The sequence below is a fragment of the Hirundo rustica genome, chromosome 10, assembly GCF_015227805.2.
Source record: "Hirundo rustica isolate bHirRus1 chromosome 10, bHirRus1.pri.v3, whole genome shotgun sequence".
NCBI lineage: Eukaryota > Metazoa > Chordata > Aves > Passeriformes > Hirundinidae > Hirundo > Hirundo rustica.
The window spans coordinates 4671162-4693050 of record NC_053459.1 but is presented as its reverse complement, the minus strand read 5'-3'; the positions used below and the strand labels follow the sequence as shown (position 1 = coordinate 4693050).

Sequence of the window (21889 nt, the reverse complement as noted above, 5' to 3'; positions counted from 1 at the left end):
CTCGTGCTGTGCCATCAGCACAAGAACTGAAGACAAACCACAGCACTGCCTTCACCTCCAGCCTCACTGAGCCCTCATCACAGGAGGGTGAGGGGAGCCAGCACCAAAAATCCACTTCTTCAGCCAGAAAAATACAAAGAGCAGCCCAAGCAAATCCTGGGCCACATCCCACCTCCAAAAACCCATTTAACAGAGTCCTCCCACTAAGCTGGTATCCATCTCAGTGAAACTGCAATCACCACATTGGGCAACCCACATCACTCAGCACAATTTGATGCCTTCCAAATCTTCCTCTTTTTAATTCACAATACCAATAGCTGCTACCAGCAAAGGTGAACATAGAAAAAAAAAAGGGCATAAAATATTTTTGCTGCAACAAATGAGCATGGAAGGCTTTCATGTGTTCGCAAAGGCTTTTTGTGTTTATGAAAATCCAAAGGCATAGTTTTAATTAAAAAAAAAAAGAAATTATTCTCTTCATAAATTTTATTGCAGCTATGGAAGAAGGCCATACCTTTAGAAGTGGTCAGCTTTCCAAGAGCTTGTCATCGAAAGGAAAATTTTCTCAGGTCCTTTCAATTGTTAAGAAAACAGGAAGCAAATTTCAGTAAGCCATTTCAATAGAGTAAAACAGAGATAAAGATCTCTTTTAAACTCGACAGCAAAGACAGAGCCCACAGAATATCAGTGTGAGCAGCCCCTTGCCACCAGGGGCCCATCATCCATTGTCACCCAGCTGTGGCTGCCCCTGGATCCCTGGCAGTGTCCAAGGCCAGGCTGCACAGGGCTTGGAGCAGCCTGGGACGGTGGGAGGGGTCCCTGCCCATGGCAGGGCTGGGACTGGACGGGCTTTCAGGTCTCTTCCAACCTAAACCATCCTGGGATTCTACAACCAGGGATGTGTGAGAGCAGAGGAAGCGAGCGAGAAACCAAAAGAAAGCACTGATGGCATCCTCATCTCATTTAGGACATTAAAAACATGACCAAGAGAAAGGGACAATCAAGACCCCAAGTGCTGAGGATTACTGACGAGTTATTTGACAGAACCTTTCAGGGCTGGGCAGCAAAAGCTGCTTCAGTAGCACAGGATACATGGTCACTCTTGTTAAGCAGAGCAGCATGGAATATGTCACATCTACTTCAAATCTTGACCAAGATCCTCGAAACAAAGATTTCTCCAGTTCAGATGTGTTTAAATTTAGAAAGCTGGCATCCTGCTCTGGTCCAGGGGCTTTGGAAGTGCTGAGGAAGTAAAGTGCATCCACCATCAGTCTCTTAGCCAAGTACATGTGGACAAAAAAGCACTGCCAAAGACTTACAGCCAAAGATCCTCAATCCCAGAGCAAGAAAAATCTCCAAGAAGCTCTGCCCAAAGAGCTACAAGATAAAACTCAGTGCCAACCATGTGTCTGACAAGTATCTCTTAGCAGCAATGAGGGAATTTAAAAAAAAAAAAAAAAAAGTAATTTAAATCCTGATGGTGTTCATAAAAATTTTGTTTTGCAAGAGTAACAGTCATCACTTCCATGAATTAAACCAAATTAAAAATCATTTCACCTCAGTATTTTCACTTATCCTTCATTCTTTCAGTTTATTCCGTAACTCTTCTTTCTATTTTTTTTAAGACACTATATTATATGAGATGCTCCAAGTTCTAGTCAGATTGATATGGATGTATAGGTTCACCAGAATTCTTAACTTCTTCCACAGCAAAACTCCATCCAGGTTTAGCACAACTGAGTACATTTCCTTGTGCTGCAAAAAGACTTTCCAGCATGCACACAAAAAGCCAAGGAGAATGAGAATTATGCCTCTCAGAAGTAAAATATTTTACAATGGAATAATTGCTAATGAACAAGGAAATAAAAGACATCACAACCACACATTAAAACACACAGCCCTGCTTGCAAAGAAACCACCCAAACCAGCTCTACTGAACTATCCTGAATTTTTATTCTTCATTTCCAGCAGCTACCTGGGAAAATAATCAACATCTGAAAATCTCGGCACCAATTTCCTCTAAATATATATATATATAAAATCCCTGTAAATAGGCCCAAAAGGGCTGAAAAGAAAAGGCAGCAGTCACAAAAGCAATGAGTCCTCAGCCAACACATACTTTGGTTACTGCGAAATAGCGAATCCCAAAAATCAGAAGGAGGTACTTGCCTGAACTTCCTGGCTGCAGCAGTCAAGGCTCTCTTTACCACAAAGAATTACTTCCTAAGCTTGGGCACTGGTATCAAAGAGCCTTAACATGTTGGCATCAGATTAAAATTAACCGTTCTTGTTGCTAAACAGCTTTGAAAATGCCAGACTTCACTCTTCTCTTTGCGTTTTCCACTAAGGGGCAGAAGCAGAAAATATTTCAGACTTGGTGGTAATGCCCCAGCTCTGACAAATCAAAGATTTCACATGATTTATTTTTCATAGTAGTGACAGCTAGCACTTCACACATTGAAAATAAAAGGCTGCTTCAAAGCCCAAAATCATTTAACGACATCAGAGACCCATTTGCTACACCGCAGAAAACGACGGCAGCATTTTGAGAGATTTCATTTTTGTCGGTCCGAAGCAGCGTTCCCAAAAGCTCGGCGAACACGTGAAAAAGGCAGGAGGAGCAAAAAGCCAGACACGATCCCAGGCTGTTCCAAACCATTAGTGTCAGATCACTCAGCAACATTCCGCAGCCAAGCTGAACATCAGGGATTCCTTTTCCAGCAGTCAATTCCCCGACGCGAATCCCCACGTGCACGGATGCACAGAGGGACTTTGGGATCACTGGAATAACTGGTTTGGGCCCGGGGGAGGGCAAAACCCAAACGGTGGCTGCTGCCACTTGCCCAGGTGGCCCCAAGTAACAACTTCACGGTCACGTATGTTTGTCAGAATGAATGCCAGCAGGTGGATTTAATGCCGCGGTAAAATCTCAAGCACTCCGTTTATTTAACACGAGCATAAAACACCAAGTTCACCTTTTAAGTAAGGGTTTTGAATTTTAAAAGTTGCTCGCTTTCAAACATTAACGTAACTCACTAAACAACTGGTTATTTTTCACCGTAAAGCAGATAATTCACTAGCTGAAGCCCCTGCCAGTGAGCTATTTCCACAAGAATCTGCCCAGCCAGGTCCTGCCTGGAGCCCAAATCCCCAGATGCCTTTAAACAGCTTTTTGCTGTAGACAGGTTTAGGGGAAAGATACCGTCATTCTTCCAGGTTCTCACTTTACTGGAAACCTTTCCAAAAGGAAATGGGTTAAATATTCAAAGGTGACTTTAAAAATCATCTTCCAGAAGCAGCTTTTTCTTTTTCTTGTCCAGGAGATACCTCTGCTAGCTAAAGCAGTTCTAAAATGACTGTAAATGAAAAACTGATGCAACACAGAACAGAAAACTTCCCACTCCTAAAATAAACCCCACACTACTGATAACTCTGATTTTACTCGCTAAAGAAGCTGTGAGAAAGCTGACAGTGGGTACACACCGAGTCAAACATCCAGCACCTAAACAGGAAGCAGAAAACTTCGGGGGGGGGAAAAAAAAAGTAGAAGTTGAACTGGAAAAACTGTTCAGTGTATTTCCATTCCTTACTACACCTGCCAGCTGCCCTCACTCTGATTCACATTAAATCCCTCTCTTAACGCTGAACACCACTTAAATCACACTCACTGCTGCCCCAATATGTTGGCTCCTTCCTACAGCTGCTTCTGGGTTCAATCAAACTACAGAATTAAAAATAATTAAACCTGTCTTATCAAAGTTACTCCTTTCAAGATATATTTGCTAATTAGCTGAGAGAACAGACCCGACCTAAGACTGAAATATCACTCAGCTTTGGGCTACACCAACACCAGTGCTGGGGTCAGATCTTTTGGGAAACAATGACCTATAGATTATACAAAGCCCCCAGTATTCCTATGAGTATTAAAAATACTGTATTTCCCTAGTAAAATGTATTCATTCAAACAATTTTAAGCACCAATACATCATTAGCGGCTGAAAGTGAAGATTTTTTTAAAAGCATTTTCAAATTCACAAAGAGAAATTAGATATATCCATCTGAGAATTTCAAAATTCACTTGTTTTGCCTGAAGGGAGGGAGCTGCCTCATCAATTTTTGGAGCATTTCAATGTACTGTAACCGTTAGAGAGCATGAGGAATTCCTACTATGAATTCACAGTGATCTAAACTGATCTAAATTTATCTCAACAGAAAAACTGAAACTCGGTTTTAAGTCATCTTCTTAACACTTACATCCCTGCCTGCCAGGTGAGACATCTTCAAAGCCTGGTTAATCCCCATTTCCAGCTGAGAAAATAGAAAGAACCTGAGAAAACATTAAGAATGATCCCCTTAAAAAACCGGCAAGTCAGGCAGAGAATTAGGACCAAAACCAGCATTTCCAGCTCTCAGCGACACACACTGCCCACTACATCAGTCAAAATACAAACACTGAAGTGTGTATTTTCCCTTGAAAGGAAACTACTTTAACAGCTTCAGGTAAAATCATGCTCTGAGCTCTCACAAACCTTCAACAGTGAAGAAATGCTTGAATTAAACTCTGAGCTCCATTTGCACTTCATACCTGGTGGGTCACTAGGAGATTTCTTCTCACCCGAAAACATCTACTACCTCTTACCACCTGCAGGTAAACGCAAATAAGAGCTTTCAAAAGTCTTTTCAAGCTCAAGACAGAGGAAAGCACAGCACGGTAAGAATCCTGAACCTGTACTGTCTCCTTGCTAAATGAGGCAGTGCCCTGCCCAAGGGTTCCTCGTCCTTTGCCCCCAGGTGAGCGCTCTGGACTCTTCTCTTCCCCACCTACTCCTGAGAGCTGGCAGGAGATGCTGCCTCCTCCATGGCACCTTCCCGGTCAAGCTGCCCTTGCTCAAGAGGCAGAACCAATCCAGCTCGGCGTTAATTGGACTTTATCCTCCCTTGGAGCCACCCTGGCAGCTCAGCCTGGCACTCCGCTGACCGCTTATCTCTGGGAAGGCAAGAGCCAACCTCGGCAGTGGCAACGTCCAAGGCACCTGCAAAGGTTCAGTCCCTGGCACTGCCACAGGTACAAAAACCTCTGGGAGAGGACACCGTGCCCTCCAAGCCCGGGGCCAGACACATTTCATTCGGGTTTAGGAGGGAGTGCCTGCATGGGAACTGAAAATGGAGCATGGTACAGCCTTGCTGAATCAATCCGAGCCCGAAGGAGCGCCCTTGCTTTGTCCACGTTTCCAGGAAAAGAAGGGAAAGCTCCCCAGCCACCTTACTTCTGCCTTTTCCCAGCTGCCAGCAGGATGAACGTAATCCACGGTGCCTGGCCGCTCATGTCCCTTCCCTATCACCATGCCTCTGCTTTCATCTCCCCATGGATGCCTTGGAGGCTTCCACCTCCCCATGGATGCCTTGGAGGCTCAGCCGTCTCCCCAGGCTGTGTCCCGGTGTGGGAGCCAGGACTTGGAGCTCTGCTGGTGCTGTCCCTGGGCCGGGCCGTCCGGAGCAGCCTCTGTGACTCGGGGTTGTTTGCAGAACAAAGAGCTGCTTCACAGACACGTCAGTAACTGTGTGTGTTGTGAGGAACGAGAAAATACTGGCACAAACCTCAGAGCACAGGAACGTCCCCATGCACAAAACGGATAAAAGGGGGGGAAAACCCAAACAAAACCAACCCAAGACAGATGTGAGGGCTCCGAAGCAGAAGTATCTTACTAATAACCCACAGACCGAGACTGGGGTCCCTACGGCTTTTCTTGTCACAAGAACAAAACCTGCAGCATCAACCGATACCTTTAATTCAGAAGTTATTTCGAAACCAAAGGTGCTTGAATAACTTCCCCCTTTTAAACACAACCAAAACGTTGACGAACAACAACTCAAGCACACCTGGGATTTTAAAATGGTATTAATTTAAAATGTGCCCAAGGTTGGAGCTGCCTTACGTGGTTGAAGCATCCACCCACCTACCCCAGCATCCAGCCCAGGGAGGGAGCAGGAGCAGGTGCCTCCGGGAACAAACTCCCACTGTCAGCCAAAGGTCCAAGCTGTATCCCAGCACAAATTTCATCCCAGTAAATCAGCCTCTGACAAGCAGCCGCCCTGCAGAGCACAAGCCTCAGATGCACTGAATATGCTGCATGGTGATAAAAAGTGCAAAATATACAGACAGAGCCAATATTCCACAGTTAACAGCCTGATACTTTTGTTTTAACAACCACCTCTGTACAAAGATGAGCCAAATTCCACATGCAACTTTGCACAGAAAATCCAAGTTATTCCCCCTCAAGCATTTCTGCAATATCCAACCAGTGAACTTTAGAGTGAGGTTTTCCGTGCCTCTAAAATACATTACCTAGAGCATTTGGTTTAAAGTGCTCCTGCTATCTCAAACATTCTACTCAAAAAAAACGTAAAACAACAACTTTGCAATTTTGTATTTCTATTTCCTTCTATTTTATTTCAGTCTGTAATGACCAACCAGTTCCCTGGTAATAGAAGCTTTAACCTGCCTCCACAATATCCCCGTAAGTTTAATTACTTTTGTCTCTAAAATGAACGAGCTGAAGCACAAAGTCACTAATCCCTGGGTTTTTTGGGAGATACCACCCCAGGACTCATGTTATGAGGACACTCCAACTGCAAAGCAAATCCCAGACTCTCTAGAGCAGGTAATGTTTTTTTTGAAGTATTAAAAATTTAAAAAAAAAAAAAAAGAAAAAGGCAAAACCAGAGAAAGACAAATGATAAAAACTTCACAGTATACCAAGTTTGAATTGCACCTAACAGCGCTATTACTGCAGAACCTCCAAAGCGATGTTTATATTACATATCCAGACACCACTGGCCGTAGGGCAGCGTGTGAACTGGTTTATTTTGGCTACAGCAAAGCACAGCCTTGCTCCTCGAAAGCAGCTGATGAACTCTCTGCTCCCAAATCAGCCTTTGGGCAGTTGCCACATGGACCAGGCTAGACCCAACTTTTCTCTCCTCGCTCCCCACTGCCATTAACCTACTAAGAGTACATTTAAATCAGATATTAGCAAGAAATTGTTCTCTGTGAGGGTGGTGAGGCCCTGGCACAGGTTCCCAGAGAAGCTGCGGTTGCCCCTGGATCCCTGGAAGTGTCCAAGGCCAGGCTGGGCAGGGCTTGGAGCAACCTGAGATAGCGGAAGGTGTCGCTGCCCATGGCAGGGGGGTGGGACTGGATGGGCTTTAAAGTCTCTTCCAACACCAACCATCCCGCATTTCTGCGATTCTACCCCATCCTGCTTGGCTTTGGCGGGATGAACACAAAAAGCAGCCACAGAAACAAGGCAGAAACACAGAGAGCTGTAATAGCAGGTGGGTGCGGGGCGCATGGAGCGGCAGCTTTTCGCAGGCACGGAAAGCCGTGGGCCGCGAACAGCCGGGGCCAGCGGGGCTGTGACAGCCCGCGGCGCCCGGAGCGCGGCTCCCCCGCGGTAACTCCTGACAGCGCCCATCGCGGCCGCGGTGCCCGGGCTCTGCCCCGCTGCCCGGGGACCGCAGCGCCCGGCGCGGCGCTCCCGAGAACGGGGGCCGAGGCGGGGCCCGCCGGGGCCCGCAGGAAGCGGGGCCGAGCGGCGGGGCCGCGGCCGGGGCCCGCAGGAAGCGGGGTCGGGCCGGAGGGAGCGCGGGGAGAGCGGGGAGAGGAGCGAGGGGCGATCCACGCCCCGGGCGCGCCCGCCGCAGGCCTGGCACGGCCGGGGCCGCACAAAGAGCGGGGGGCGCGGCCGGCAGGTGTGAGCGGACTCACCGGGTGGGGCGGCGCCGCCGCCTCGGCGGACGGACGGAAGGACGGACGGAGCGGGGCTGAGCGGCGGCGGCGGGACCGGGACCCGGCGGGGCGGCGGCGGCGGGGCCGGAGGGGAAGCGGAACCGCCGCGCGTGGCCACAGCCCGCGGGGGCGGGGGCGGGGCGGAGCATTGCCGCGGGGACACCGCCCGCCGTGCGCCGGAAGATGCGTCACCGCGGGGCATGACGGGAGTTGTAGTTCGCTCTTGCTGATGGGGAATGTCTTTTATACCTGTAAACTATATCTACCATTTATGGTTGTTTATTTAATTATATATTTTAATATACAAAATATATTCTGTTTATCTCGGCCAGATCTAGAGAAAAATAAAAGATCCTGATATTATTTTAAAATTAATTATATATATTATATACATAAGTAATGTATATATTACATGTTCTATAATAAATGCTGTGTATATCATATATATTATGTGATATAAAATGATATATTGTATCTATAAAAGAAATCTATTTAATCTATTTAATGTATATACATATATATGTATATGATATGCTATATTATATATAGTATATATATTATTTTTAAAATTAATGCTATGCATAATATATTACATACAATAAATAACATTTACAACAATAAGTTGTAACATTTATTATATAATACATAGAAAAATATATTCTAAACAGCATCTATTATATGCAATTTATATTGTTTTATTATATATGTTTTATATAAAAAATTATATGCATAACATTTCTCTTTTTCTAGGGTGTTTGGATGTCTTCTTTTTCTCTGGCTCTGGACAATAACCAGGTGCAGAGGGTAAAGTCCACCACCCTAAAAAATCCAGCATCAAATCCAGCATGTATCTAAACTGGCTCTCCTCCACCCTTGCTTCCGTCTTGTGGTGCTTAAATTAGAATTTATTTCCTCAGTGCTTTTTTTTTTTTTTCTTTTTTTGTGAGGAGAACCGGCTTGACCCCACACGAGGTTTCCTGCTGTGTCTGAGTGTCTCCTCCAGGTCTGTCCTGGCTCAGGGAGGTGAACCCCACCCTTCCCCAGGAGTGTGGAGGTACCAGAACAGCCCGGGGCTTCATGGAATCACGGGATATCCCAGGCTGGAAGGGACCTTAAAGCTCATCCCGTTCCCTGCCATGGGCAGGGACACCTTCCACCAGCACAGGTTGCTCCAAGGCCTGTCCAACCTGGATTTGGACACTTCCAGGGATGGAGCAGCTTCTCTGGGCACGCTGTTCGCGTTCCTCCTCCTCTGTGCTCGGCTCTCTCTTCCTTTTGCACTGGAAGGGGCTCATTTTGTATCTCCTGTATGGATAGAGCTGAGAACACGTTAACCCTCCTCGCACCGAGCCCTGGGTCCTCCTCAGAGCCCGCCTGGCGCAGGGGTCACGTCACTGGTGACAGCAGCAGGACACCGAGCAGCTCTCTGTGCCGTTCCCAGTGGCACAAGGCCCCGGCTGGACGCGCAGCTTCCAAGAAATCCAGTAGGAACACAGCCGGGAAAGGAGCATATGTGCCCTCAAGGCTCCTCCCCCAAAATTCCTGTCGTCCATTTAACCTTCCGTATGACTTCTCCAAGCTTGCACCTGCCCTGGGGGCTGGATCTCAGCTCCTCTGTCTGCCCAGGGTTGAAGCAACGTTGATTTTCCTTTCGGGAGGAGCAGGACACGCACCAGGCAGCTCCTCTTCCACAGCTCTCGGGGGAAAGGATCCACAGGCGCCTCAATCCCCCATGCAGGTCCAGGCACCTCCGAATTTCCAGCTTGTGGGTTCCAGCCAGCAGCTGTTGGCTGTCTGCTCCCTCACTCTGCACAGAACCTCTGCAGAGCCACAGAGCACTTGTCCCTGCAGATGTGCCCATTTCCCAGGAATGGCATTCCCGAGTGACCCCGCCTGCTGCTGAGGAGGCTGCGCTCCGATCCCCTGCGGGCACAGCCAGCCTTTCACTTCTCCTTCCACGTTTGCTGTTTTCCCTTTCTGACTCAACTCAGCCACTGCTAACTCACCTCTGCAACACCCCTGGAGAAGCCACAACAGGTTTTTGGCTTCATCCTTCCCTCGGCTTTGCTCCTCATCCCTCCTCACCTCTCCGTGCTGCCGCGGCCTCGTATCCCCAACCCCTCTCAGCTCCAGCTCCATTTGCAGAATCCTGACTTCCCTCCCATCCTTCTGTCTCCCTCCCTAGGCACAGCTTTTTAAATAAACTAGGAGGGGGTTTTGTACATATATATATATATATTTATACCCATTTCTTTGTGATTCAGAAAGCCTTAATTCCCAACATGGCCTTTAACGCCCCATCCCCTTTTCTTTCCTTACTCTGATTCAGTCCTTACACATATTAAGGATGGGGATGTTTGTGCCCAACCCTTGTGGTGGTGTTTTTTTGCCAAGAACTCCAGATCACCTCATTCCTGCCTCCAAAACTGCCAAAATTTTAACTCAGGCCTTACATCTCCTCTGATATCTGTGATCACTCTGGGGCTGGCACTTAAATCCTCCTGCATGGCACACCTGCTAAATTCTGTGTCAGCTTAGTGACAGCAGTTTCTGCTCCCAGAGAGAGATTCACTGGCAAATACCTTTGTAATTAACACTGCTATGGTTATCAGACTTATTTACAGCTTGCAAGGAAAGATGTATCTGTTATGTTTATAATACAAGTGCCATGGATTTAAAACCAGCAAATATTTGCCACAACAAAAAAACACCCCTTCAAAGCTCTAGCATTCCTCTCATATTTTACATTAATCAGAATCAATTACTTAGGTTCAGTTGGAAAGGTGATTGATGGTAAGCTGGATATATACTTTATTTCCATATTTTTTCCACCTTCAATATTTTTTCTCCTTTGCCCAGAGGACATTCCCATTCCCTTTCCCTAGGTTTTGTCAGGGAGATCGATTCAGCTGAGGGATTCAACCTGTGATTTTCAACTGGTGTTAAAAAACAGGCAATGAAGTCCCGTCCCTCAGCTCTGGCAATCTGGGATGTTGCCATTCCAAGGGTCAGGCTACAACACGGAGTTACCTGCGTAAGGCAGAGCACAGGAACAAACATAGCTCTGGGAATTAAACATCCCGCTTGGAGACAAGTGATACAGCGCTGGTCCCAGCGCTGGCAAGGCTGAGCAGCCTAAATCTCAGATTGTTTCCAACCTGCCGCGGAAATAGTCACAGGGAATTCGCTCTGTTGAATTCCAGCAGGAGAAAGATGCCCAAGGGACCCCGAGGCTACAGCCGGACATCGCTGAAAGGCTGCACACTGAGCCCTGGAAAGGGATTTTTATTCACCCACCTCACACACACACACTTACCCGGATTACCCGCTTTGACTAATTTACTCGAGGTTTATCGGGAATAAAATCTTCTTTCTCCACACGGGGTTTACCGTGGGCTCCCAATGCCACCTACTGACAACTGGAGAGAGCAGCGGAGCTCTGCCGCTCCTGAGCCTCTCTCGGCTTTTCCATTAGGTAATTTCCTCTCCATTTCCTTCTATTTACCAACTGTCCTGGAGACTGAATGTAGATCTTCTAAATATTTGCTTCTGGTCACTATCCTGTCCCTCACTTTCTTCTTCCAAGGGTCTCCTTGCACTCATGAAATAGGGCGAAATTTCTTCAGATTTTCTAAACTCTTTCAATTCTGACCAATTGTTCAGCCTGGAGAAAAGGAGGAACCTCTCTCTCCACAACTCCCTGACAGGAGGTGAAGCCAGGTGAGGGTTGGGCTCTTCTCCCAGGAGACAAGGGACAGGACAAGAGGAAACAGCCTCAAACTGTGCCAGGGGAGGTTCAGGTTGGAAACTGGGAAAGGTTCTTCTTGGGAAGGGTTGTCCAGCCCTGGCAGAGCTGCCCAGGGCAGTGGTGGAGTCCCCATCCCTGGAGGGATTTAACAGATATGTGGATGCATGTCAGAGTCCAGGGCATTCCTTTGGTTGCCCTGGACTGTCAGAGACCTGGGCAGAGGGGTCTGGGACCCTGGACAGGTGGGTTTGGGACACTGGCTTTGATCCCAGTCCAATAGAAAGACTTCCTACACTGCAAGATGAATTACAGGCCACAAGAGTGTGAAAGATACTAGTTTAGCTTGTCACAGGGTGAAAAACAGTGGTTTTGGGTTTTTGGTATGGAAGTAGATGGGAGCAAGATGGAGGATTTTGGGCGCTGTCTCTTGCTTCTTCTTTCTTCTTCCTTCACTCCATTTTCTGCAGTGCCGGTGGCACAAAGTAATTTAAGGGGATTGGGTCAGAGTAGAGATGACCTGTTTAGTATAAGTGATAGGTATTGGCAAATAATGATAAAGAGTATGTAACAATTAGTGTAAGAGACAGCGACAGCCCAGTGAGGGAGGAGTCGTCAGATGCCCGAGCAGCTGCACAGATCTTGGCTGGGCACTGAAAAAATTATAAGTAGCAATAAACAAAGCGCGCAGCCTTGAAAATCAGAACCTGAAGACTCCATCTCTTTCTTGCGTCCAGCTCAGGGCTTTGCAGAAGGCAAAGGACTCTAAAACCACTTGAATCTCGGGACAAAAATCCGAGAGATGTGGCTTCTGGGGACATGGATTAGGAGTGGCGTTGGCAGTGCTGGGGGAATGGTTGGACTCAATGATCTTAGAAGGCTTTTCCAACCTTAATGAGTATTCTGTGATTCTAATCTGGCCAAGAGCAGCCAATCCCTCAGAGTTATTAGGATGGGAGAGATTACTGACGTGTCCCAGGTAAGCACAGAATGCCTCTTCACAAATCCATACATAACCCATCTGCACCACAAGCTTAAAATTCAGATATTTTAATGACTCAATAATGCTTTTCATACCCTTAATAACCAATCCCTGAGTCAAGAAATACAAACACCTCTGCGAGAGGCAGCACTGTGTTGGAAGCAGGCTCTGGGCCAGGAGGAGGGAGTAGGAGCCCCAAATCCACTCCTGGCTGCTGCCTCATTGCCCACAGCAGTGCTTTCAGCTTTTTGAGGCTTTTTCCTACTCTCCATCTGCTCTGGATATTGACAACACACCCACAATGTCTTCTGGGCCATGGAAGGCATTTGCAAGCACAAAGGAGCAAAGGAACCCTGGCAGCCCTAAGATATAAATAACAGTAGAGTAGGCTCCACTGGGGAATCCAGTGTAATATCCAGTTAGTTTTGCTGGATGGAGGTCAGACATTCCATATTTCCTCAGGTCACTGTGGGAAGTGTCCGTACTTGCAGGCAGCAGCGAGGATCAGGCCAGAGCAGAGCCCTGTGGTGAGCAGGGTCAGGGCACACACCAGGGAATTGTGCTCCCTGAGCCCCACAGGAACCCTCAGCATCGATTCCTCATGTGCCTACAAAGAAAAAGAAAGACATAACACGCATTTGACCAGATGGTTCTTTTTAACTGCAAACAAGAGGATTAGGAAGCAGACCCTGATTTAATTAGCCCTTGGCTGAAGCTTCTTCTGAGATTCAATATCAGAACCAGGATGGGACATCCCCTTTAATTCACAGCCACAGCTGCACTGCACAGCTCAGGAAATGGATCTGCTCCTACTCCAGCCACTGAGGGTACGAACAGAATGCTGCAGGGAAAGCAGCTCCCAAGGTGAGCTCAAATCACTAAGGAGACAGATTGCTCCAAAGGGAACAACCATTCGGTTTTTCATGGATACAGGAAGCTGCAAAATGTTTATGGACAAGAGCTACAGATGTCCCAGCGTTCTGCAGGTCTCTTGAATATAGGAAGGCACATGTGTTACAACAACATCAGATTTTATTGTATAAATTAGTCTAATTTCTGAATCTACACTACTGTGGCACTTTTGAACATCAAGGACCACACTAAAGATCCAGCTTCCCTTGGTTTTGAACAAAATAAGAGACTTCATCTTTTCCTAAACACTTACTCAACCAGGTAACAACCAAGCAAATAAAAGTTGGCATTTTTTAGGATGCTAGTCCTTAAATCTTTGCAGTTTTACCATTACTTTAGTTAGATCATCTTCCACCTTGCTATTCCTCTGAAGCACCAAGGAGTGTACCTTGAATGGCTCTGTCAATCTCTTCTGGAATTGGCCAAGCATCCACTGGCATGCTAACTAGACAAGTGGAAAATTTCTTTTCTAGGATTATATAGAAATGCATAGGATATTTAAATCTGATGCATTGGCTAAAGCCACCCAGACATTTGTTTTGCTTGACTAACTAGAAAATTTGCACTACTAAAAGCAAGCAAATTACTAAAAGCAAGCAAAAAAGCATAACATTGTAAAGACTTTAAAGATGTAAAGACTTTTCTCAATTTGACCAGTGCCAATTATATCCTAGAATTCCAAGTAAACTAGTAAGGGGGAAAAAAGATCAGGAGAGCAGCCATGCTAAAGGGCCAGAAGAGCACAGAGTCACTGTAAACACACCAGAAGGGCAGGATGATCCCAGTTAAAAGCCAGTTAGAAAGGAAGAAAGGAGTCTGACAAAGGGGGAACCATCCAGCTAGTCTTTTAATCATTAAATTCCTGTGCTATGAAAGGCGTTAATCATAGAAAAAGGCAGCAGTTGTTAAAAACAACCAGAGGGTGAACTCACAGGTCTGTGTTTTGTGCTGTGCCACTGACAGGGACTGGTGGTGTCAGATGAGCAGGGAGCGTCCACTTCAGCAGGTTCCCAGCACTCTGCAGTCAGGTGACCTAGGGAAGGCATTCCAGCATCACCAGGAGCCAGGCGGGATAAGAAATCTGCCCTGCAGGTTTTTTTCCAAATAAGGGATCTTTTCCCCCACAACAGCTTGACAGAATCCTGGGAGCCAAGTGGCGAAACATCTCTGCATGGTCAATGTGACGCCAGACAGCCCTTGCTGTGACATTTACAACTCTTCCCTTTCTGACACAGCAGGTACCCAAGAAGGAATTTAATCTGTGTGGTATCTTGACCCTTCTGTCCTCAACATGGCAAAGAATTCCTGGTTAGCCTGCAGACCCCTCCACTTTAGCCATGTAGTTAGAATTTTCCCCAAAATAAATAAGGCCATTTCTCTTCTTGGCCTCCTGTCAGCAAATAAAATATCTCCCTTCCAATACTTTAAATCCTTTCCCATTAATCATTAATAATAAATGTTTTCCTGCTCATCACTAGTAAATGTGTCAGGAACCCAGATTTAACACCCCTTTTCAAGTGACCAGGTAGTCCTGCCTGTCCCTATGCTTATCCCAAAAAATCATTGCTCAAAGGATGCACAAGTAAAGAAAAAGGAGTTGAAAATCATTAGTCTGCTTGACTTGGCAGGAATGATATTGTGAAGGAACACAAAACTTGTAACAGAAATACAGGATTTCATTGTTCACATAACCTGAAATATTAATTGTAGTGGGTACCAGGTTCTTGTTTCATCAGTGTTTGAGACTCCAACCATTCCAAGCTTCTGGCACAGTTTCCTACATTCCCCCTTTATATAAGGGGAATGCAGCAACAGAGTGTTAGAAGCCATCTGAGTATTTTGATTACTCTAAAGAGGTGACAGTGGCTACTAAACACACCCTGCACAGCTCCAGCTGCCAAGGGAAAAGCAGTCAGAGCAGGGGATCGTGACAAACACGGATCCTGACAACTGCCAGGCCCTGCTGGGAATGTGACAAACACGGATCGTGACAACTGCCACGTCTTCCAGCTGGAAGAGCCCAAGCAGCACAGGGGTACAACGGCAGCAGCACAGCACAGAGCAGCCTCTGACAACCCCCTGCCTTTGGCCAGGCAGCAGAACTCAGCAAGGAAGACAACGAGGTCTTTATCAGGGCCACGCCTGCTGCTGATGTTCATTCAGCTACCAAGAGCTCCACCTCAGACACAACCGGATTGCAAGCTGGGGATTGCCCAAGAGCATCAATGAGAATCTCACTGTGGCAGCAGCAGAGCAGCACCTCTGGGCTCTCCAGAAGAACCGAGGCTTCCCCCGTCCCCTCGGCCGGCCGGTGGTACCGCGCGTGCACGGGCACGGCAGCGCGGAAACAGCGGGGACAGCGCGCGTCCGGCTCCAGGAACAGCAGCAGGAGAAGATCCCTGGCCAAGTACTCGGGAGCCTCCACATCGATGACATCAGGAAATAACACTGCCTGCAAGCAGGGAGAGATACGGGTGTGGTTGTGACGGAAACCGAAAACCGTTTCACTCATTCTAACACCGAGCTTGATTTTGTGGTCAGGATGGTCAAGTTGGGAATTCCGGCCTTAAGCTGTTCCAAAATACCTTTTCAAGACTTCTTCAATGAGTGACTCCCACGTGTGAAAAGTGCACGGTGTCACTGTGCCTACAGCCAGACCTGTGAGGTGTCAGCTCAGTGACGGGTGTCAGCGAGGCCAGCCCTGCACCTCAGGCATGCCAAGGGCAGGAGCTGCACACAGCCTCTGCATTCATGTTTCAGACAAATTAAGCACCTAAGCAGATAACAGCCACAGCCTTTGCACATCTCTCTAATGGGAAGCAAAGACTGGAAAGCAGCACAGAAAGCTGGGATGAGAAGGAAACTGGGAAGCTGCTCGGTCCAAACACACAGCATGTGACTTAGAGCTCACCAGCACCTCTTTGGGGGGTTTCCTTCCATCTTCTGAACCTGAGGCCCTTTTACCAGAGGTGCTCAGCTGGGGCTAAGAGAGGAGCAGCAGCTCCTTGGTACATCACCTGTGTGTGAGAACATCAGCAGCACAGGGACAGGGACTGCTGAGCAAGCTGAGTTACAAGGAGACACCAGGAAGGTTCTCTTGTTTGGCACCTTCTCCCAGGAATTCATCACCTTGGTTCCAGGAGCCAGATAATGACCAGACATTACAAGTCCCTGAGCCCTTATCTGACTCACTGCCAGATCTCCTGGCCTGGGGGCCATTACCTTTGTTAGATTGTGCTGCTGCAGCGTTGTCAGCTCATAGGGATCCACGTAGATTCCCGGCGGCAGACGCATTTGTGCTGCCACTGCACATCCTCCTGCATCCTCCCCGAGCTCTACCTTCACCAGCAGATCCCTTCAGACAGCAACAGGAGCAAAAAATTTACACTCACACTTCAAAACTAGGCACGAGACCCCTGAGAGACATTTCCCAGATGAGATGAGAGGCAGCTCTCATACCATGTGCAAATAATTCTGATCACACTTCCCTGTCCAACCTTCTCCACCTCAACTCCGCATCCACAGCCAAAACGAAGTTTCACTTCTTTGCTAATGTCTCAGAACCACCAATGGCCTCTACAGAAGTTTAGAAAGGGGCCTCCTATTTTCCCTCCACTACAGCTTGTTAATCCCTTGATCCTGTTAATTCCTGACAGATGCCCAGGGATAACAGCCCAGGGAGCTGATACAAGTGCACATGTAAAGAAGGGAAGCTTCTTCCAACAGAAATTCGCATGACAGGTTATGCTGATGGAGGGCAGGGTGAGGACTCACCTGTGAAACCCCTCTTTCAGGAGCTCCTGTGTGACAGTGGTGTCCCGACAGGCTGCCTGCACATCTAAGGTGACACAGAGCCAACAGTGTAAGAGCACGGTGATCACAGGGGCTGGCAACTCCAGCAAGTGAAGTTTTACAACTCATGAACACCTCATCTGCAAACCCTCTCCCAGAAGAAGGGAAGCAGTATTTGACTGTGATCAAAGAGCAGAAGATGTTTGTTGGATCACTGGCTAAGCCATACTTCCCAAAGCCAGAGTCACAGGATGGTTTGAGTTGGAAAACACCTTAAAGCCCACCTTGTTCCAACCTGTGCTTTGGGTAGGGACACCTTCCTCAAGACCAGGATGCTCCAGGTCTGTCCTTGAACACTGCCAGCCACAGCTTCTCTGGGCAACCTGTGCCGGAGCCTCAGCACCCTCACAGGGAAGAATTCCGCCCCAATATCCCATCTAACCCTGCCCTCTGGCAGTGGGAAGCCATTCCCCCTTGCCCAGTCACTCCATCCCTTGTCCACAGTCCCTCTCCAGCCCTCTCGGAGCCCCGTTAGTCACTGGGAGGGGCTGTAAGGTCTCCCTGAAACCTTCTCCAGGCGGAACACCCCCAGCTCTCCCAGCCCGCGTCCGGAGCAGATGGGCCGGGCCCCGCCATCCTCTCCCGGCGCGGTTCCCCGCGGGCACTCACGGAGGGCGCAGAGCAGCGCGCCCAGCCCGGCCCCGACCCGCACCACAGCCCGCCGCCCGCACGCCATGGCGGCCCGCTCCTCACGGCAGCGCGCGGGCTGTCCTCAACGCCGTCTGACCGCGCGGGCCCAGCCCGCCCCTTGCTCCACCGCTGTGTGTCCCTCAGGCATTAGTGAGGGCAGCCTAAAGGGGACCTTCGGCGGAGGGGGCCTTTACTGGGTGCTCGGCGACGCCGGCGGAGCCATGGCAACCGCCCAGGGAGGCGGGGCCGGCCCGGGGGAGGAGCAACAGGGGGAGGAGGAGGAGGTGGAGGAAGAAGAGGAAGAAGAAGCTTTCTGCGCCGTCCGAGGTGAGGGGACAGGCCGAGAGTGTAAGGGAGACAGGGAGCTCCTGGAGCGGGGCCCGCAGAGGCTGCGGAGACGCTGAAGGGCCTGGAGCATCGCCCTGCCCAGGAAAGGCTGGGGGAGCTGGGGCTGCTCAGCCTGGAGAGGAGCCCCAGCTGAGAGGGGCCTCAGCCCTGGGGGTCCCTGTGTGCAGGGAGGGCTCTGAGCAGAGCCCAGCAATGGCACCAGAGCCACGGGCAGGAACTGACCCCAGGGAATTCCACCTGCACATGAGGAAGAGCTTTCCTGGGCAGTGACCGAGCCCTGAACAGATCCCAGAGAGGCTGTGGAGTCCAGCTCACTGGGGATATTGCAGAGCTGTCTGCACACAATCTGTGCCATGGGCTCTGGGATGGCCCTGCTGGGGATGGAGCAGGGAGCTGGCACCAGGTGACCGCTGTGGTCCTTTCCAACCTGCCCCGTTCTGGTCAGGGACCATTCTGGTTGTTCCAGCCGGAGGGACCAACCCTGCCCTGCCCCGCTGCCCTTCGTGCTGGGAGTTCGAGCCTCGGCCGCGCCCCCCGCGGCAGAGGAGCGGCTCTGAACGGCCCCGGGCGCTGGCACAGCCCTGACCCGCTCCCGGCTGTGCTGTCGAAGCGCTGGAAGCCGCGGGTCACGCCGGCACCGAAGGGCTCAGCCCGGGTTACCAGGAGAGCCAAGCGCTCTTTCCCGCACATCCGAAGAGCTGCTCACGTTTGTGTTTCTCATGTTCGTAGAATCCCGGAATGGTTTGGGTTGGAGGGACCTTAAAGCTTCTCTTGTTCCACCCTCTGCCGTGGGCAGGGGCACCTGCCGCTGCACCACGTTCCTCCAAATCCTGTCCTACTGGCACTGGAAATTTTCACTGTTAAAGACATTACTGCCTGTTTGAATTCTTTCCTATGTGATACTTTACAAGGGAGGAAGTGCTTCCAATTCTGCCTCAATGTAGCTTTTCTACATTAAAGTGATTTTTCTTGATGTGGAGAAATGTATTGATTTTTTGGGGGGTAAAAGATGTTACTTTGCCTTACTGCAGTCTGTAGGGCAGTTGGAGATCACCTTCCCGTTTGACATATTTTCACTGATTTAAAACCAGAATAAAAGTACCACTGAGCCTGGGAAACAGGATCTGTAACAGGCTGGGATTTTTAAGTCCACTCTAATGTCATCATTCATTTCCCTGGGCTTTAGGGCCCCTCCTGACCCAAGCCAATCTGGGATCCTGTGATTTTGCTGAACTCTACTCCTGACAGAAAGACCAGCCCTGAGAGACTCTCCCTCTTGCTCTCCTTTGTCCCTGTTCTCCAGGGAGCGTTGCTGAGGGCTCTGATGGAGCCGCAGCTGGTGCTGCCATGACTTTCATTGCTCAGAAGTGCGGGATCTGCTTCCGGCCCCCATCCATCATCCTCATCTACAGAGACAGCAGCCAGGACAAGACTCGCCAGCGCATCATGCCCGTCAGGAATTTCTCCAAGTTCTCAGGTGAGGGGTGTTCATTCCTGTCTGGCCTCCTCCAGAGAGGAACCCATTGGCAGCAGCGTTGTTGGTAACCACTGAGCATCCTCCCAGCAGCAGGCAGGGAGGGGCTGTGCTGGGCTTCTCTGAGGAACCCAAAGCTACATCTTAACCTGAGCAGTGGCTCTCTGAGCCTGGAGGGTTTGGAGAGACCCCTGGGGAAGGTTTGGGGGGAGATGTGTGTGCGGGCAGAGGTTTGCAGCAGCTGCAGGTGCCTGTGTTGGCTCTCCCCAGACTGCAGCAGGGCTGCTGAGCAGCTGAAGAACAACCCTCGGCACAAGGCCTACCTGGAAGGGGTCTCGCAGCGCCAGCTCCAGAAGCTCTACAGCTTGCTGAGAGGTCACCTGGAGGGACAGAGCCTGGCTGAAAGCTTGGAAAAGTTTCGGCAGGAAGAGACAATTGACCCGGAGGAGGATATGAACAAACTGGATGACAAGGAATTGGCCAAAAGGAAGAGCATCATGGATGAGCTCTTTGAAAAGAACAGGAAGAAGAAGGATGACCCCGACTTCGTTTACAACGTTGAGGTGGATTTCCCACTGGATGAGCAGCTGGAGTCCTGTACTTGGGACATAGAGTCGGATGAAGAAGTCTGATTCCAGGCAAAGATGGGCACTTGAGAGACAAACCTCAGCAGGCCAGCAAGAGAGAACAGTGTCATCATACGTGTTCTCCTCCACGTTGGCTCAGGAGAGCCAACAGCAATCCCGGGCTTAAGTGAGCTTTGTATAAGCCAGACTTGATTAAGTGGAAACTGGGTAGCTGAAATTGTTGGCTGGTTTTAGTCTTTTCCTACATAAAAGAATTTTAAATTATTTAATCTTTCAGTTTTTTACCTTTCAGTCAGCTTTGGCTGAAAATGAAGCATTAAAAATTCATGTCCTGAAGACACTGTTAAAGCTGTACTGTACAAATAGGGTGATTATTACTGCCGACTGGGAAGTTAAATATGTATCAGTCATTCTGGATAAATCAACTCTGCACTGAGAGTATTACTCTCACATTTCCCTAGCAATGCTTAAATCTCCAGGTTTAGCTTACACAAAAGTAAGTCCTTACATGTAAGAGAAGGAATATCTTGAAAATGAATTAGTCTTGGAAGTACTTTTGAAAACACAGTGATTTCAAACTGCTGCAGTGGCATGGTTGGATCCTTGCACTCCTGAATAATGCTTCCTCATAAGTGCTCAGTTCTGGGAGAATGTGTTTAAAATAACCAAAAACCAGAGTGGTAGAAGGTCAAAGGCTGGGGGTGGTTCTAGAGTAAGGCAAACTCATCCTACTGAAGGTTTTAATCCAGCTGTCTGCCTTGGCTGGTCTCTACTAGATCAGTCCTGCTCTTGTGTAAGAACTGGAGGACTAAGATTAGGATTCTTTGGGAAAATTTACAACTCCAAAAGCTTCCTGGGTTTTGGCTTCCTGAAGCCTGGGGGTGAGATGGGTCTTCATCCCAAATTGAGGGGCCTCAACAAGCTGCTGCCTGACATTAAGAAGAGTGGCTGGAGGAGTAGCTGGAAGAGCTCCCCTACACCCCAAAACAAGAGTTGCTGCTGTGAAAAACATGGAACAAGTGTCACTTAAACCACAGTGCTCAACTTTCACTGTGGGAAGGCCATGGAGAGGAGGAGGAAGGAGCTAATGCTTGGCCAAGGGGTCTTCAGTCAGCAGAGAAATGAAAGCTGAGGCCTCACTTGCCAAAATTAAAAAAATGTAAAGGCTGACTCAGCTCTCCCAGAACCGGAAAGGGTGTGCAGGGGTCTGGCACAGGCTTTGCCTCAAGAATTGCAACAATTGCAACATAACACAGAAGGATCTCCCACTTGGGAGGGAGAGGGCCCCTCTCCCTCCACTCGCAGTCTGCCCTCAGCTTCGTCCTGGCCGGGCTCAGAGGACGTGGCCAGCCCCAGGCACGGCTCCTCTCCAATGAGGGCTGTGTGAGGCCAAATGAGTGCCTGGATCGTGGGGTTCCTGCTGGCCCATTCCTGCAGCCCAGACCTTCAGCATGGAGCCGTAGTGGGCTTCCCAGTTTGGCATCCTCTGTGAACTTGCCAGGAAGGCACTTCACAGCCAGCTTTAGATCATGCATTTAGACATGAAATGGATCCCAAAAAAGTCCCCTCA

General features: G+C 48.9%; 3 protein-coding genes across 3 annotated transcripts in view; 1 reads left to right on the top strand and 2 right to left on the bottom strand.

Moving 5' to 3' along the window:
• Window positions 1–7851, bottom strand: part of PAK2 (p21 (RAC1) activated kinase 2) — a 42460-nt gene extending 34609 nt beyond the window's left edge. The window contains exon 1 of the mRNA XM_040074163.2: window positions 7769–7851. The gene's annotated coding sequence lies outside the window, so the exon portion shown is untranslated. The remainder of the gene's footprint in view (window positions 1–7768) is intronic.
• Window positions 7852–12568: 4717 nt separating this feature from the next.
• Window positions 12569–17956, bottom strand: PIGX (phosphatidylinositol glycan anchor biosynthesis class X). The gene is made up of 6 exons (XM_040074164.1): window positions 17890–17956; window positions 17203–17266; window positions 16651–16783; window positions 15667–15880; window positions 14361–14461; window positions 12569–13123 (listed from the first exon to the last, which is right to left on the bottom strand). Exons 1-6 carry the CDS (start codon window positions 17954–17956, stop codon window positions 12980–12982), a joined length of 723 nt encoding a protein of 240 aa, XP_039930098.1. The 3' UTR covers window positions 12569–12979.
• Window positions 17957–18118: 162 nt separating this feature from the next.
• CEP19 (centrosomal protein 19) lies at window positions 18119–20757 on the top strand. The gene is made up of 3 exons (XM_040074330.1): window positions 18119–18237; window positions 19562–19735; window positions 20003–20757. Exons 1-3 carry the CDS (start codon window positions 18132–18134, stop codon window positions 20362–20364), a joined length of 642 nt encoding a protein of 213 aa, XP_039930264.1. The 5' UTR covers window positions 18119–18131; the 3' UTR covers window positions 20365–20757.
• Window positions 20758–21889: the final 1132 nt, after the last annotated feature.

What these genes read in the sequence shown, in the direction of transcription:
- PIGX (XM_040074164.1), bottom strand. Translation starts at nt 17,956, where the DNA reads ATGGCGTGCGGGCGGCGGGCTGTGGTGCGGGTCGGGGCCGGGCTGGGC. An exon ending in CTGAAAGAGGGGTTTCACAG is followed by an intron (nt 16,784 to 17,202) that starts GTGAGTCCTCAC and finishes TGCTGTCTGAAG; the next exon opens with GGATCTGCTGGTGAAGGTAG. An exon ending in GCTGCTCTGCTGCTGCCACA is followed by an intron (nt 14,462 to 15,666) that starts GTGAGATTCTCA and finishes TGCCTTCCCTAG; the next exon opens with GTCACCTGACTGCAGAGTGC.
- CEP19 (XM_040074330.1), top strand. Translation starts at nt 18,132, where the DNA reads ATGGCAACCGCCCAGGGAGGCGGGGCCGGCCCGGGGGAGGAGCAACAG. An exon ending in AGCTTTCTGCGCCGTCCGAG is followed by an intron (nt 18,238 to 19,561) that starts GTGAGGGGACAG and finishes CCTGTTCTCCAG; the next exon opens with GGAGCGTTGCTGAGGGCTCT. An exon ending in GAATTTCTCCAAGTTCTCAG is followed by an intron (nt 19,736 to 20,002) that starts GTGAGGGGTGTT and finishes GGCTCTCCCCAG; the next exon opens with ACTGCAGCAGGGCTGCTGAG.